This window comes from Pungitius pungitius, chromosome 21, assembly GCF_949316345.1.
Source record: "Pungitius pungitius chromosome 21, fPunPun2.1, whole genome shotgun sequence".
NCBI classification, from domain to species: Eukaryota; Metazoa; Chordata; class Actinopteri; order Perciformes; family Gasterosteidae; genus Pungitius; species Pungitius pungitius.
The window spans coordinates 10,251,586-10,268,352 of NC_084920.1; the positions used below are offsets into that span (position 1 = coordinate 10,251,586).

At 46.6% G+C, this 16,767-nt stretch overlaps 2 protein-coding genes across 3 annotated transcripts in view; both read left to right on the plus strand.

Annotated features, from left to right (window-relative positions):
* Positions 1 to 190: 190 nt before the first annotated feature.
* LOC134107904 (unconventional myosin-XV-like) lies at positions 191 to 10,487 on the plus strand. The gene is made up of 24 exons (XM_062560240.1): positions 191 to 253; positions 329 to 393; positions 498 to 561; positions 873 to 982; positions 1,191 to 1,265; positions 1,530 to 1,626; positions 1,741 to 1,844; positions 1,944 to 2,007; positions 3,732 to 3,845; positions 3,963 to 4,124; positions 4,218 to 4,331; positions 4,424 to 4,482; positions 4,986 to 5,109; positions 5,199 to 5,294; positions 6,117 to 6,248; positions 6,371 to 6,496; positions 6,600 to 6,722; positions 7,472 to 7,620; positions 8,299 to 8,344; positions 8,434 to 8,558; positions 9,393 to 9,507; positions 9,591 to 9,766; positions 10,244 to 10,337; positions 10,473 to 10,487. Exons 1-24 carry the CDS (start codon positions 191 to 193, stop codon positions 10,485 to 10,487), a joined length of 2,412 nt encoding a protein of 803 aa, XP_062416224.1.
* An 878-nt stretch (positions 10,488 to 11,365) lies between these two features.
* The window catches only part of myo15b (myosin XVB), a 29,722-nt gene continuing 24,320 nt past the window's right edge, over positions 11,366 to 16,767 (plus strand). Inside the window, exons 1-4 of one of the 2 annotated variants that reach the window (XM_062560165.1) lie at positions 11,366 to 11,773; positions 14,127 to 14,189; positions 14,343 to 14,400; positions 14,494 to 14,618. In XM_062560165.1, coding sequence (XP_062416149.1) covers positions 14,187 to 14,189; positions 14,343 to 14,400; positions 14,494 to 14,618 — 186 coding nt within the window. In that variant the 5' untranslated portion in view covers positions 11,366 to 11,773; positions 14,127 to 14,186. Of the gene's footprint in view, positions 11,774 to 11,947; positions 14,043 to 14,126; positions 14,190 to 14,342; positions 14,401 to 14,493; positions 14,619 to 16,767 lie in introns of those variants that run through there. The other variant, XM_062560164.1, reaches the window with a different exon arrangement.

The following is a 16,767-nucleotide window of genomic DNA, read 5'->3' on the forward strand; positions in this document are numbered from 1 at the left end:
GGGGATTAAAGACTGCTGTTTTATTTATTTCCTGCTCTGAGCAGACACAATGGAGCATACAATACACGCACACCACACCGCTATGAGATTGCAGTATATCACCTATCACACAGCTGCGAGTGGATTGGTTACCCACTGTGAAAAGGTTGTGGGTAGACCCGGCCATTAGCAGCACCCACCTTCAACCATCATGGGCCGTAGTGAAGGCTCATTTGCTTTCAATTCCAGGCTAGAAGATGGCTGTGGGGAGAAGGTAAGGGTGGATATGTCTGTCAAGGGATGCTTCAAATGAATACTCAGTGCTGCTCACGTCTGTGTCCTTTTTCAGGTGGTGATGCCTGGCAGCAAAAGAGCAGTAGAGGTGGATGAGGTGGAGGATCTCTCCCAGTTGGAGTGAGTTATCTTCCTCCATCTCCCTTAACCCCCCCCCCCCCACACACACACACGCATACACACACGTTACCTAAAGTTCAAATTTGTTTGTCTCCTGTTGTCAGGGAGGTGTGTGAGAGCTCTGTGCTGCTGAATCTGAAGAAGAGGTTCCACCGTGACTGTATTTATGTAAGCTGCATTCCTAATCTTCCACTATGATGTTTAATTCTCTTTGTTTAAAACCCCCCAATTCTCTTTCATTTCATTTGGGTAACATTTTCTTGCTTAAACGCTTTAGTCCAAGTTACATTCTGAACACTAATGCTAATGTGGCAGTATACATCTTGTGAGATCACAACAATCAAAGCAGAGTATACCAAATATGGCAATAACACAACTCCAAAGCTATCATAATGGCAGACACAACTATGCCTTCAGTCTTTGCTTATTTCTGCCATTAAATGTGTCATTTCATTTTTGTCTTTCTCTTTTTTTCCCAGACTTACATTGGAAATATGTTGCTCTCGATTAACCCCTTCAAACCGCTGAACATCTACTCAGAGGAGCTGAGACAGAAATACCAGGGCACAGAGCAGCATCGGAACCCACCGTGAGCAAACCCTTCTCTCAGAGAGCCGCCCTGCTTGCCATTGTTTACCCCAATGCTGTTCATTCTGAGTTTATCATTTCCGTATTGTGGATAACTCATGCTTGTGTCTCTTATACTTACTGGCAGCATGTGAAAAACAATTTGAATACCTTCAGATTTCCTCATGTTTGTTCATTACTAATGTTTGACTTTCTGTTTTCTGCTTCAGCCATGTGTATGCCATAGCCGACGCTGCTTTCAGTCAATCTCAGGACACCACACAGGAGCAGTGCATAATCATCAGGTACTGGAAAGGACACCCCCGATTGTGGGATTTATTCAAGCAGCAACCTCCACTACTGACAAATGGAATCAGGTCCTTCAATGAGTTCCCTCCATTCACTCGACAATGTAGTCACTCTTGGCTCATATCATTGGTCGACCAGGTGGTTAAGGAACTAACCTGAGCCCCAGCGTTCTTGGCTCACATTGAGGCCGAGTCTTTTGTTTTATGCCGTCCCAATTCTGAACTGTTTCATATTACAAGTCCTTTTTATTCCTTATGTAGTGGCCAGAGCGGATCAGGGAAGACTGAGGCTACCAAGCTAATAGTCCACTACCTCAGCTCTGTGTATCAGGACAGAAACGACAATCTGCGACAGGTAGTTCATTGTTAATCAAAGTTTTATCGATGCGCAAAGTTGCACGGGATTGGGAGGGTTGTAGCCTTCATCCGCCATTCCTTATTATCTCATTGCCTCACTTCTTTTTTCTTCCAGCCTATGGAAGTCTTTCCAATCCTTGAGAGTTTTGGTAATGCCAAGACCATCCTCAACAATAACTCCAGCCGCTTTGGCAAGTACCTCCACATCCACATCCTCCAGTGAGTCCACCTAACACCTTTTGATGTTTTACCATATGTTCTCGACGGGTGTGGTTGCAGAGCCTTCACCTGTCAACTGTCTCTCATCTTGGTTAACAGCGGGGTTGTTGTAGGGACCTCGTTGTCCAAATACCTCCTTGAGAAGTCCAGGGTTGTCTTTCAGGTGAGGACATTAAATGAGTGTGCTGTGTGCTCAAACAGATGTTACATTTACTAGAGAAACACATTTCATCAGGTTCAAGTGTTAGAACTGTGAAAACGGTGACGCATTGCGTTGTAGCGGTTCTGGGGCCGAGGAGTAGATGCGGTCACAGGCGTTTACCCGGCGCAAGGCACGAAAAGGTCGTCAGCGGAGGCAAACAAACCCGAAAACCGCATCAGTCACAAGTCACAAACCACATAAACAAATACGAGCGATAAAGGCGGAGAGGCGATAAACCCCCCGCTGTAGACCAAAGACTATCTGCCACTGGAACATATATAAAACCTGTATGTGTGTGCTTGGCAGGGGGAAGGACCAGGGGCAGGAGATTTAACGCATTTGTAGTGAATGAGAAATCAGGAGGTACACATGTAGAGGAAGGACAGGAGAGGTCAGTGACTTAATAAAACAGAAAAGACACACATAAGACTAACAGAATGTTGCTGACGTGGAACCTCCAAAGGGACAATTTGTAAAGTCACTGTGTTAGTGATTGCGTGATCGTGTCTAATATTTCACATTCGGCTCGCTTGGGTTGGCTCGTTGGAAAGAGTGTCAAGTTCCTTGTTCTGGTTGAGTGCTTTTGCTTCTTTAGGAAATGATCAGTTCGGAGCCTCAGCTTTCGCACCTCGATAAGCTATAATCTTCAGGGTTTAGCCTGGCTAAATACATGTTCCTAGGGATAACGATGTAATTTGGTTGGTCCGTAAACCTCTTTTTCAACAAATTTTGAATTGTCTTATAAACAATCATGATCCCAAGACTTTAAATGACCATGACTTTGGTAATCCATTGTTCTTTCCTCTAGTGCCACCAGCAGAACAACGGTTTCAATCCTCCAATAGAATATCTTTACACGCTGTGTAAAAGTTAAAAAAGATCTGATAAACTTATTTCCATTAACAGAACAAGATTTCCTCTAAAAACTGTTATAACGTATGAACATATTCCCATTGCTCTGTGGATAACTTAGGCCTGTACCAAAGGCCAATGCCTTTGGGTTGAGTGCAGCAGATAGAGACAGACTCTGATTTCCCTAAAGAAGGCTGTGGTTAGGTTGTCAGATACAAATGAATAAGGCTGGAATCTCTTGAGTAGCCATTAGCAGTGTTGATATGCCCTCAAACTTCAAATATCAAAAATTGCTGGCATCACTATGCCGACATACACCGTTAAAATTGTTATAATGAAATTCTATCCAAATTTCTTCCCCTTCTCTGGGTATGCAGGGTGATTTGAAGTTTTTACATGAGGTGTTTTGGATGTTTTTCACTCCATGAATCAGAAAAATTACATTATAATAATAATGTTGTATAAATCAGGCTCATAATGTAATGCAAATGAACCCTTTTGTAAAAGCCTTCATAATATAGATAGGAAATTGTTTGCATTTTTAAATGCTACGTAGGTGGAAATAAGGGCCTATAAAACGCTTTTAAAAGGGAGTTTACAGAAACAAGTAGTAGGTCTAAAGAATAAGATCGAACTTGAATATGTTTTTTATGCTTTATTCCACTTGTCTGAAAATGGAATGGAAGAACTGCCAGTCTGATCAGTGTACATTCATTGCCACTGGTGTGGAGTGTGACCTTGATCGACACAGCGGTCACCACGCTGTTGGTCCCGTTTGGAGCGGCGATCACCGTTGAAGTAACTTGCTGCCTCTTGTCTCTTTTCCCTTGTAGGCCAACGAGGAGAGGAATTATCACGTGTTTTATGAGATGCTGGCAGGTATGAACGACTGGGACAAAGAGGAGCTCTATCTGCAGGGAGCCGAGACCTATTACTACCTAAACCAAGTACATTGCACCAATGAAATTACTATTCCCCAACTCAGTTGTGTTTGCTGTAATGTTATTCTTTCCTCTTCCCTTGCTATATACCTTATACAGTTGATTGTCTCTGTCCTCCTCTAGGGAGGTGCCTGTGAACTAAAGTTGAAGCAGGACAAGCAGGACTTCCAGCTCCTAGTTCAGTGCTTTGAGACCATTGGTCTGCATGCCGACCAGATATCCACCGTCTGGGCCATACTCTCCTCCATCCTGCAGCTGGGCAACATCTGCTTCAGCTCATATGAGGTGTGTGTGTTTGTGTGTGTTTGTGCAGGAAAGTGAGTGAGAGTTACACAGATCTGACAACGATATCGCACACATTGCTGCTCTTTGCTTCAGAGCGAGTCGTTCGAGGTGGCGCGGATCTTCAGCGAGGCCGAGGCCAGGAGGGTCGGCTCTTTGCTGCAGATTTCCTCGGAGGCCCTGCAGACCGTCATCACTCACAGAGTCACGGTTAGTAGCCGCTCACGCACCGGCCATCAGGCCTGACGCCGAATTAGCATAAGCTCGCAGGTGTGCACATTGATTAGTGATCTCGTCCACAGGAGACAACCTACGACAGGATCTACTGCCCTCTGTCTGTGGAAAGTGCCATAGAATACAGGTAGGAACATGTTGATGCCAAACTAAATGAACCGCTTCCATCCATGCATCTGTTCATCCGGGGGGCAGGTTAGGGTCAGGCTTCTTCCGGTTCCCCCCCAAAAAAGGTCAAGAAAACAAACACCACTTGAGATTGAACATGAACAAAGTCTCAAGGCCTGACCATGGCATTGCTACTGGACAGGTTCGCTGATATGAACAACAAGACGAACTGGCACAGGACAAAGGGAGGCGCAGACAATATATTCACACAGGGTAAGGGCACAGGTGGAAAGAATCATGGGCGAGGCAGACAATCGGACCAGCGGAAAGCACACAGGGGGAAGGAGCAAGTTGCCCGAGTCGAGAGGAATCAGCCTGAGCAAGACAGCCTATCAACAATCAGCAATGCAGATATCAACACCAAATGAACATCTCTCATTGTGGCTTTAATTATTTCAGGGTAAAAGGTCATACTATTATTATTATTATGAATGAACAGCCCGTTCCTGCCCTCTCTTGCAGAGATTCCATTGCCAAAGCCTTGTATTCAGTGCTGTTTGACTGGTTGTTGGAGCAGACCAATGACTGGTTGAGCCCAACAGAGATGGACAGCACTGTGGGCATAGTTGACATCTACGGCTTTGAGGTTTGTAATCCGCTTGGAATTTGAAAGAAACTGAGCGTCTTCTTGTGGTGGTCGAAGTGACGTCTCGGTGCGGCTGTCTTCTTCTGCAGGACCTGGGAGTGAACAGCTTTGAGCAGCTGTGTATCAACTTTGCCAACGAGCAGCTGCAGGACTTTGTCAACAAGGCAGTAATCTCCCAGGAGCAGGTCAGTGGGCTGTGTAAGCTGCGAGTGGGTCTTTATCAATAGTTACTAACTCACCATACATCAGTTAAGAACAATGCTTGTCAGGACCCCTTTACAGCATCCTCCCAGCACTCGGCTGTTTTATCTCGTTGCCTGCTCAAAAGACAACAGATTGTTGACTCCCTAGAAGGTTTTTTGTTCTGTAGATTTTTGGTAAATTGGCTCACAGTAGATAACAATCTTTTATCCTTGTCTAAAGTACTGAGCTAGAGCCATGAGATGAGCAGACTAGCTTAGCACAAATACTCACAGCAGGGGTGAAAATCAACAACTCTTGAAGCTATTAATTAAGTTAAGTTAAAGTCGGAAGAAGAAACGTTGGTAATTTAAGGTTCTTTAAACCTCTACTGAGGTGAATGTTTCTGTGGCAAAAAAAAAATATCTGCAAACCCGAACATTGTAACGAGAGTTGATGAAACACCTCGTCACTGAGCATGCAGATTGACTGATAGATGGACTCCTTGTATTGTTTAAATTAGGAAAGCTAAAACTACCAGTCTTGTTTTAAAGGTACGTACATACCGTGACATGAATCACCCGGCCCAAATGATGCAGTGATGTCTGTTCCAAACTGCTTCTTCTCATTTCTTCTCTTGCGGTTTATTGTATGGCCAGTTATAGCATATGCTAATACGGTAGCATAAAATAGGAGCACCAAAGCCAATAACCATGCTGGTCTTGGTTTTTATCATTCAATATAAAATCTGGAAAGTAGAACCTGATCCAGGTCCACATGCTTAACCTGAGTGCAGTGTGCAATGTTTGCATGTGAGCTGCCTGCAGGAGGAGTACAGTGCAGAACAGATCCAGTGGTATCCGATGCAACTCAAGAACTTCCACTCGTGCCTGGAGCTGCTCTCCTCCAGACCCCACGGCATCCTCCGCATACTGGACGATCAGACTTCCCTCCCCCAGGTACACTCCCACACACACAAAGATTTGGGAGAAGATTTTACATACTGAGGGAGTATGAAATACTAAAGTAAACACATACCTGCGTATGTTTTGGGTATCGCTCCTCCATGTTTTTTCATCAGGCCACTGACCACACCTTCCTCCAGAAGTGCCACTACCACCATTGTAACAGCCCCTACTATGCCAAGCCCAAGAACCCACTGCCAGTCTTCACCGTCTACCACTATGCCGGGGCTGTCACTTATCAGGTATTACGCTCTACATGCAGCGGTATACTATACAGCATACAGCAGATCTTTTCCAAAGAGCAGCCAGTGCTGCGGTAACATTTGTAAAAACTTTTTTTCCCAGGTTCATAATTTCCTGAATAAGAACCACGACCAGTTCCGGACAGAAGTGGTGGAGCTTTTTGCCAGGAGTCGCTTGAAGGTGAACCGACTGACACACTACCCGTACTGGCTGCTGAGGCTGTGGGTCTTTTTCAGACAAAAAGCCCTTTGCCTGAATTGGTTCTAACAAGAGATTTAGATGGCAACGGGTAATCAGATTACACTAGTTTATGGATTATTAAAGAGCCACATCCAGGTTTGAAAAGTGAAATCTATTGATGAAGAGTGCGTTATAAATAAAACTGATTATTATTATTAAGCCAACCCCGAAGTGCCTTTAACATGCATTGTTTCTGATGGCCAGCAGGGGGCGACTCCTCTGTTTGCAAAACGAAATCTGGTTGTAAAGGTTTATGAGAAAATGACTCTTCTTCTAACTTGATATATTTTTATCATTGTAAAGATTTGTTTATGGTGTCAATCTCTCATTTTTCAAGTAAAATAGACAATGAAGCAGGGAATCCTTAAGGGTGTGGCTACTTCGTGATTGACAGGTCTCTACCACTGCATTGTTCAGCGTTCAGTTTTACTAATTAATTTTTATTTAATGTGATTTTTGCGAGCCAAAATTGGTATCCTTGTTAACATTAAGATGTATCTACATTATCTAAAGCTAAACAGGTAGCTCTCTCTTAGGCTGCTGTCTCGTGCCCCCCCGCCCCCAAAATGGACAAGTTATGCCCTGCCCTATTGCACTTTTCTTAACCTAACTGACCAGAGCATCATTCCTCAAAATAACAAAATAAAATAGTTCCTCCAAAAACCCTCTTGTGGCCTTTTAATCGAACAAATTTCATTTTGACAGTTCACCTGGGATTTTGCACGTCTTGTCAGATGGTGTCGCAGCTCTTCCGGAAGGTTCAAGACGCTTACATTCAGCAGAGAGAGCTTGGCTGGAGAGGAAAGGGCCTCCGCCAGCAGCCCTCCACCGCCGCCTCCCACTTCCTCCAGTCCCTGACTGAACTCACCACCCGCCTGGAGAGGTACCAACACATTGACTGCACTAACCTGTTGTCAACAAAGCCCCAGATCACTGCTGGGCCAACTGGGTGATGGGTACAGTTGCACCTCATGTGTTTGAAATGAGACAGTTGGGGTTTGCATAGAATGTGGTGTCTAGTGATTGTCATGGGGCGGCTGTGGGTGAGTGGGGAGCGCGGTCATCTTCCAATCAGAGGGTTGGCGGTTTGATCCCAGGCCTGGTTAACCTGCATGTCGATGTGTCCTTGGGCAAGACACTTAACCCCAGCATTGCTTTTGTAGCTGTGACTACAGTGTGTGAATGTTAGTTACTGATGGGCAGGTGCAACTGTGTATGGTAGGTCCTGTCATCAGTGTGTGAATGATGCAGTGTTTTTAAAGGTCTTTGAGTGGTCAGAAGACTAGAAAAGCGCTATACAAGTCTATTTACCATCCATTGCTGAAATATCCATTGGTCCATAAGTGGATTTTGGTTGGGTGTGAATCATTGCCACAAGAAATTCTACCCACAGTGTATGGGACTGAATGGCTCAAATCAGGACGTCAACCAGGTGGTTCCCCTTCTCCTGCTCTTTGCTGCTCCATGTCATGGCTGCTCAGTCTTTGTGTGCTCGTTGTAGGGTCTAAGGTTGACAAATAACCTTTGACCATGTTTTCTTCTACTTGTTTTCTACTCGTAGATGCAAAACCACTTTCATTCGCTGTCTGAAGCCAAACTACGTCAAGGTAACACTATAATACTACGTCCTAATGCCAGCGCCATCCGACAACGTGTGACCGTGTTGTGTGACTCTGTCGTGCATATCCTCCGCCAGCATCCAGGCACCTTTGACGTGGACTACGTGTCGGCCCAGCTGAGGCATGCTGGGATGCTGGAGACCATTCACATTAGGAAAGAGGGTTTCCCCATACGGATGCAGTATTCCGACTTCATTGAAAGGTGCTGACAAACAAAACTAGCATCCATTTCCACATTGTGGATCTACGATGTGGTCACTGATAGCAAATTCTCTGGCATAACGTTAAAGATGGAAACTGGCAGCAGAAACGCACAACACTCTCCAGCGGTTAACGTCACCATGGCGATGATGAAATTGATGGGTACAGAAGCCACATTAAAACCACATTCATCTGGTAACGGGATTGCTATGAATGCGTCCATGTATTTTCCAGTGTCACACACTGGACTGCACGTTGCAGACAATTTCAATTTTATACATTGTGTCTCCAGTTTTGACCTTATTCTGAAACAATGTCAGTGGGCCACATTTGACATTTTAATTGAAATGTTACTTATATAAAATATTTCAGTGTGGTTTCTTGGAGATGAGCTCATCGAATAACTGACAAAATGCTCTCGTGTTACTGAAACATAACGCACCCCGCCCCCACCCTCCAACCAAGAGCTAGCAGACAGTCAGCACCGAAAGACAGCTTTTGACCGATGGTGGGAAATACTCCCCCTGTCGTTACCAGTCGAGTTCGACAGCAGGTAGTTCTATCGTGATTTGATAACAACAGGGCAGGAACGTGCAGACATTTTGGGGGGCATGAAACAAAAAATACTAATAATAGAATGAATAAATTAAAAAAACACAATTTTCCCTGCTTTTCTTTTTTCTTGGCATTCACAACCAAATACATAACCTCTTGGTAGAGGTAATAAGAGGATTACAGCACTCTTTCAGTATCCATGGTGATGGATGTTCATTGCCGGTGCAGTGTGTGTGTCTGATGTGGATTCAGGAGCTCCTCACCTCGTTGTGTTTTACAGATACGGGGTGCTCCTCAGCCAGAGAATGAGCCAGGAGTCGGACAGAGAGCAGTCAGTGGCTCTGCTGGCCATGGTCGACGCAGGGGAGGGACAGTATCAGATGGGTCTGACCAAGGTGCCGAAATGCCCCCCGGTGACACAGATTGAAGTTTTATTTCTGTACGTATCAACATTACTGTATCTGTATATCTACGTTAGCTGTTCCTCAAGGAGCTTCTCTACCAGCTGCTAGAGGAGAGGTGGAGCAGCACCCAGACCTGGGCGGCCATCACCATCCAGAGGAACATCAGAGGCTTCATCTGCAGGAGGAACTTCAGGTTCTTCAAACAGAAAGCCATCGTCATCCAGAGCCACATACGAGGACACCAGGCCAGGTAGAGAAAGGAGGAGGAGAGGAGCTCAAATGAAAAGGCTTTTAAAAATCTTAAATCTTTGTATGAAGAACACACCAATAGAATGGCTCAAATGGTTACCACATGGGCAACATATGAGTCGGGCCAGAGCTCTCATCATGAACACAGATATGAATGCTTGGATTCTATTGGAAGCAAATAAATAACCACCAAACCATCGCAGTAAACTTCTCTAAACTCTAAAAAAAGAGTGAGAACATATTCCATGCAGATTTGTCAAGAAATTTTGGACTTGACATTACGATTGGATACCACTATAGCCAAAATACTTGAACTTGGCAGTTCAAAACAGCAGCTAACTAACCAATGGATGACTACAGCCACTCCTTATAAACAGTCTATGGGAAGAAACATCAAAGTAAGCTTTGCGAAGGCCACAACACTAGTTAGAAGAAGAAGCACTCCCTTTGTGTTTTGCTGCACTCTCTCTGTTTCCAGGAAGCACTACAAGCGTCTGAGGCAGTCCTTCAACCAGTTCTGGGCTGTGATGATGATCACCAGGGATACCATCAAGAGGCGTCATTGGAGGAAGGTAGGAGGGAGGGAGAGAGAGAGAGAGAGAGAGAGACAGAGAGTGAGCGAGAGAGCTGTTGTCTTGACAACCTTATATTTTCTGACTTTATTGTGCTATAAAGCTTTGCTCCGAAAGCTTCTTGCACAACACCAGCATGAGCTGCGTTGAGAACGTGTCCGCGATAATGACCTGCCATTCATGTTTGTGGTCAAAGTGTACTTTCTTTTTCCATTTCCTCACAAATGACCCGTTTGCCTGTAGTGCTGCCTGTATTGTTGTCGCCAATCTTAACCTTATGTTACAGAACGAAAGTAGTTTCCTCACCCTAATCATAATTTAAAAACCAATGTTTGCTTGATGTCTAATTGTAAACACCAACTCAATACAATGGATGATCTGGCGGCTGGGTCACGTTCACACCCATAACAGGGATAAGCGGGCCGTGTCACTTCCAGACCCGTTAACACCAAGCGATGGCCCACCCGGTCACCTCTTTCTTGGTTGCACGGTTCTGAATCGCAGAGTTCCGGGACTGGCCATCCTAGCGTGACATTGGGTGAAAGTGGGTTTCACCTTTAACCTTTTGATTCAACTCAAATACGGGCAAAACATTGGAATAGTAAGCCACATTTCTCCTCTGATCACCATACAACGTATATATATATGTAAAAGTATGTTTAATGCAGAAAAGGGTCCTAATATAACGTGATGCATTTGTGTGTCATGATAACAACATGATAACAAAAAGTTTCTTGCAACATGAAAACACCTTGTTGTTACGATGAACTTGGCTGAATGTGTGACTAAGGTATTTTAGCATAGGTAGCTTCTTTATATGATCTCATCCATGTCCTTTAACCACTTCTGTTATCATGCATTAATAACGTCACGCGCGCACACACACACACACACACACTCTCTGCCACGCTGCGGTCTTGGACTTCAACCTCTCTTGGTGAAACTTGAAGCAGCAGTGTATCTCTCCTTCCGCCTTCTGAAACCCGAAGCCTGACTTCCAGCTGGAGGGTGCTGACAGGTAGGCTCTTTCTATTTTCACCCACTCATCACATGCGAAAAACCTCTTTGGCTTCGTAGTTCATTCATGGATCCTCTCTTCATTTCTTTTATTCTCCTCTTGCCACAGCTGTTAAACTAAAGTCAGAGCCACAGCTGCCTTCTTTGTGTTGGTGCTTTGGCGTGAGTTGCTCCACGGGGCCGTTGGATTAGATGTTATTGTTTTATGAGGTTTGAACTCTGAACAGCAGAGCTGATCTTAGAATACTAAGTAACTAAAAATTGAGATTCGGAATTGATTTTGGGTCTGAAGGGGAGATCAGCGTCCTTTAACTCTGAAACAATTAAAATAATGCCGTTTTTATTTATTACCTATTTCCAGTAGAACTATTACATTCTCATTTCTGATCAGAAGTGGGTTAACACCCAATCGTCACAAGGTAATACTTTATATCCCTAATACTTTCCCCATCGAAAAACCTATATGTAGCTTTAATAACTAGGGATGCTTCTTACATTTTATATTCGAGATAATTAAATTGTGTCCAAAACACGTAGGTTTGTTCTATTCACATACGATGTAACTGTATTTAGTTATAAAGATTTTGAACAACTTCTTGATACATTGGATTCAGAATTTAGAAAGTCAATCCTTTTGAATTAAACAAAATGTAAAATAATTTGACAGCAAAAGCCAATCATCAAGTAAATCATTACAAATTTATACATATATTATTATTATTAATAATAATAAGTCATTAAGGAAAAACTACAATTGTTTTTCTACAAGAGAAGACATAAGAATTGTAATCAGAGCCGATTTTACCACCTAACAAATTATTTATAAACTCACGCCATAATATCAACAATAATAAGTGTAGCTTTAGCCCCCAGCTGACTTGCTTTGGTACAGTGGGTCACTTCCTCCAAAGCAATCACTTTTTATTTTTATTTTAATTGTGTATATTAGTTGTATGAAATGGACCGAAATTGTAATTATATGGTAATTACTTTAAATGATTACGTTTCAGAGATTAAGATTGAGTAAATAACCCAAATGATGTCACAGTGAAGACACCTTTGTTTTTAATTGTTGGTTTTGGACCTCCCTGCATGCCACCAAATCCTTCACACCACTCCCTTGAGTGAGGTAAAAATACTTCATCACATGATAAAAAAAACTGCATACTAGTATCATCTGCAAGAATGTTCCAGTTTGAACTAATCTGAACCACTAAATGCACAGTTTAGTTCATTCTATAACAATGTACCATTTTTCTTTAGCGCTGTTAGTGGGGTTGATGGGGAGGGGGGTCTTTAGCGCTGTCGACCCCAGGCGCGGGTGGACGGGGGACTGGGGGTAGATGGATGAGGGGATGAGGTGAGAGATGAAGGAAGGTGAAGTCTCAGGCACGTTGATGTTGACGCCCTGGTGGTTTTTGGCCCGCTGCACGTGCAGCGCCTCTTGAAGAGAACCGTTGGTGGAGAGTAACCCTGTTACTTTAGACTCCAAGGACTGTTGTTGGCAAATCAGTTCGATGGATGTCTTTTCCTCCAGATCGTCATACTTCTGGTGCCAGGTCTTGTTGTTGACCGTGAGTTCAGCACTTTAGACAGAAAGTTGTTCTGTGGTCTCCGTGAGCTTCAGAGCCACAGCCAGCAATATATGTCAATGTACGTGTTACGTAGGCAGGTAACGGAGGGAGGCGTATAGCGAGCTCATCCGATGTTTCCTAAAATTAAACATTGTTCACGAGTCCCAAAACTCGAGTCCAAGTCGAGTCTGAAGTCTTTCGAGGACGAGTCTCAGGTCAAGTCTGAAGTCACTGTGTGTGCTACTTAAGTCGCACTCGAGTCCGAGTCTCAAACTCGAGTCCCCATCTCTAACCATTGAGGCTTTTATTTTGAAATAATGGAATTGGGTGAGTGGGGGGGTTGGGAGAGAGAATTTTTTTCATTCAAACTCAATGGACTTGGTAAATGGACTTGTACAGCGCTTTTCTAGTCTTCTGAGCACTCAAAGCGCTTTAACACTACATGACATCACTCACCCATTCATACACTAATGACAGGACCTACCATACACAGTGGCATCTTCCCACCAGTAACATTCACACAGAAGAAAATAATTAGACTAGAAGGAGAAATGGTAATCTCTCCGGTTGTATGTGTGTTAAGATTATTTATGCTTTGTGACACACTTGTTTGGTTTGGGAAGGTCAGCCATTGTAAATCCTCCCATGTGGAGGTGGAGCAGGGTTGGGCTGCCTCGTACATGGAGGCCAATTCTCTTGAGTAATTTGAGTTGATTATTGAAGCGAGGCTTTGAAAAAAGAAGAATTTGCTTACAGAAAAAGTGTGCACACCCATGTTCGGTTCTCACAACGTCAGAATAATCCATTAAACAGGAATCCGCAATGGACGTTCATCTTTGCATGAGATGGTTTAGTTCATAGTCATAAATGAGTGATGGCAACTCCCATCTTTTGGCAGTAAACATCCTGATAAAAAAAAAAAAACTATCTGGACTTTTGGAACTGCGCGTCATTTTGTGTGAGGCGGGGCGACCGGACTCTGGGCGTTCCAGAAGAATAGGTCCGATGGAACACTGCTCCCGGGCAGAGGTTAGGGAGTGTTGAGTGTGCCGGAAGAACAAGAGGATTTGTCAGTGATTCACTAACAAGCTTTGGGCGTAGGATGCTAAATCAAGTATGGATAGGAAGATGATCATGAGATAAAATCATCGTGATTGACTAACTGGCCGTGCTGGTGTGTGTCATTCATGAAATTCAGGGACTTCATGAGACAAACCAAGAGGGGACAGTGAAGAAGACCAAGTCTATCTCTCCAGGAATGGTAAGGGAATAAAGTCATGGCACACCTGTTGTCACATTTCACAGAAGAATACAGAGGTGGGCCGCCGCCGAAAAGGCCAACCGCCTGGTTTCTCCTGCGGTAGCCTCAATGTCACGTTTTCTCCACGTCTGTTTGCTGGTTTCTTGCCGTTAGGATGTGGGGAGGTTGGAGATCCCCGCTGAGCTGTCAGCCCGACTTCGCAGCGGAGCAGGTAAACCTCACACAACCCTGCAGCGCCCCCCCCCCCCCCCCCATCCGGCCACTGTGCCAATGACTGTGATTGCTCTTCGTCTCCATCCACTAGGGCACCAGCACGCCTCAGGGGTCACAGAGGTTGCACCTCCGCAGGTGAAGGCAGGGCACAAGCTCACCCTGCCCCTGGATGTGGACGGATACCCGTTCTCTCGCTATGCCCAGTCCATATTAAAGGTGAGCAAGGCCCACACACAAGCACCTAGTCATAATCCAGTATGGGATTGTTTATTACGCTGTAAATACCGCTTCGCCTTGCACTTCAATCTTCAAGAAGATTTTCATCTCATCTTGAAATAAGATTAAGGCATCCAGTCGAAGTAAACAAAACAAGCAATTTGTTCTAAATGTTGCTTTGTAGATAATCCACACTAGTACAGAATCACTCCCTCTTTAGCTAGCTAGTGGGGTGTGAACTCCCTCAGCTGGATATCAGGCACCATTCGTCACTAACCCCAAAAGTTTACGTTTAACATGTCAGTTCAAGTAGCCTCAGGCAGGGAAAGAAGAAGATTTGCACACTATAAAAAAATTCTTTTGAGAAGAACTTTCATGCAGGCTAGGATGAAAAATAATGACTTGACTTTGCTATAATTGTGTCTGGAAAAGAGAAGAAGACTGAAGTTCCTCAGTGCAGCAGCAGCCTCTGGTGGGACGCCACTGTAAAGAGGCAGATGGTAGTTTTTGCCGTGGTGGTGAACTGCAGTGTGTTGTGTTTGGTTTGGCAATCAGAACACGGACGCCTACAGCATAAATGGGTCGCCAGTCAATCCGTAGCTCTTAACTCTCCTTCTAGATTTTGAACACACAGGTTGTTGAGGGAAAGTAGGCAATTGTAAACTCAGAAGGTAGGTGTCACACTCGGGCTGGGGCGGGTTGCAGTGAGGACCCAAGCGCAGAGTTTCTTGAACGAAGTGCTCTTTATTAGACACAAACCAAAGACGTGCTCCAACGACGAGGGACATTAGACAATGACGCGACAAAGGACAACAGGCACACAGGGCTTAAATACACAAGGGAGGTGTAGGTGATTGGACACAGGTGGAGACAATCACGCAATCACAAGACAAGGCAGGAAGTGAACTTAACCCAGGACCACAAGAGACATGAAACTTCAAACTAAAACAGGAAGCGAGGCCAAACCGTGACAGAACCCCCCCCTTAAGGACCGAATTCCAGACGGTCCTAAAGGAGGGTGGAACCTAGAAAAACAGACAAGGGAGGGAGGGCGGGGAACCCAACAACCCCCGGCCACCCAGGGGACTCCACGAGTCGGCGGCACAGTGTCGGGTCCCTCCGGCCGGGATGCCACGGCGCCCGGACTTCAGGGTCCCTCCGGCCGGGATGCCATGGCGCCCGGACTTCAGGGTCTCGGGGGGCCGGCCGCTACTGCGACCGGGCTTCGTGGCGGGGGGCGCCGGGCGGTGCGGAGACAAGACTCTGGGGGCCGGGACGGGCGCAGACAAGACCCTGGGGGCCGGGACGGGCGCAGACAAGACCCTGGGGGCCGGGACGGGCGCAGACAAGACCCTGGGGGCCGGGACGGGCGCAGACAAGACCCTGGGGGCCGGGACGGGCGCAGACAAGACTCTGGGGGCCGGGACGGGCGCTGACGGGCGTCTGGGGGCCGGGACGGGCGCTGACGGGCGTCTGGGGGCCGGAACGGGCGCAGGCGAGACTCCGGGGGCCGGAACGGGCGGAGGCGAGACTCCGGGGGCCGGAACGGGCGCAGGCGAGACTCCGGGGGCCGGGACGGGCGCAGACAAGACCCTGGGGGCCGGGATGGGCGCAGACAAGACTCTGGGGGCCGGGACGGGCGCTGACGGGCGTCTGGGGGCCGGGACGGGCGCTGACGGGCGTCTGGGGGCCGGAACGGGCGGAGGCGAGACTCCGGGGGCCGGAACGGGCGCAGGCGAGACTCCGGGGGCCGGAACGGGCGGAGGCGAGACTCCGGGGGCCGGAACGGGCGCAGGCGAGGCTCCGGGGGCCGGAACGGGCGCAGGCGAGACTCCGGGGGCCGGAACGGGCGCAGGCGAGACTCCGGGGGCCGGAACGGGCGCAGGCGAGACTCCGGGGGCCGGAACGGGCGGAGGCGAGACTCCGGGGGCCGGAACGGGCGCAGGCGAGGCTCCGGGGGCCGGAACGGGCGCAGGCGAGGCTCCGGGGGCCGGAACGGGCGCAGGCAAGGCTCTGGGGGCCGGAACGGGCGCAGGCGAGGCTCTGGGGGCCGGAACGGGCGCAGGCGAGACTCTGGGGGCCGGAACGGGCGCAGGCGAGGCTCGTGGTCTCCTCCCCCCCCGGGCTCCCTTTCCTCGGATTGAGGAGG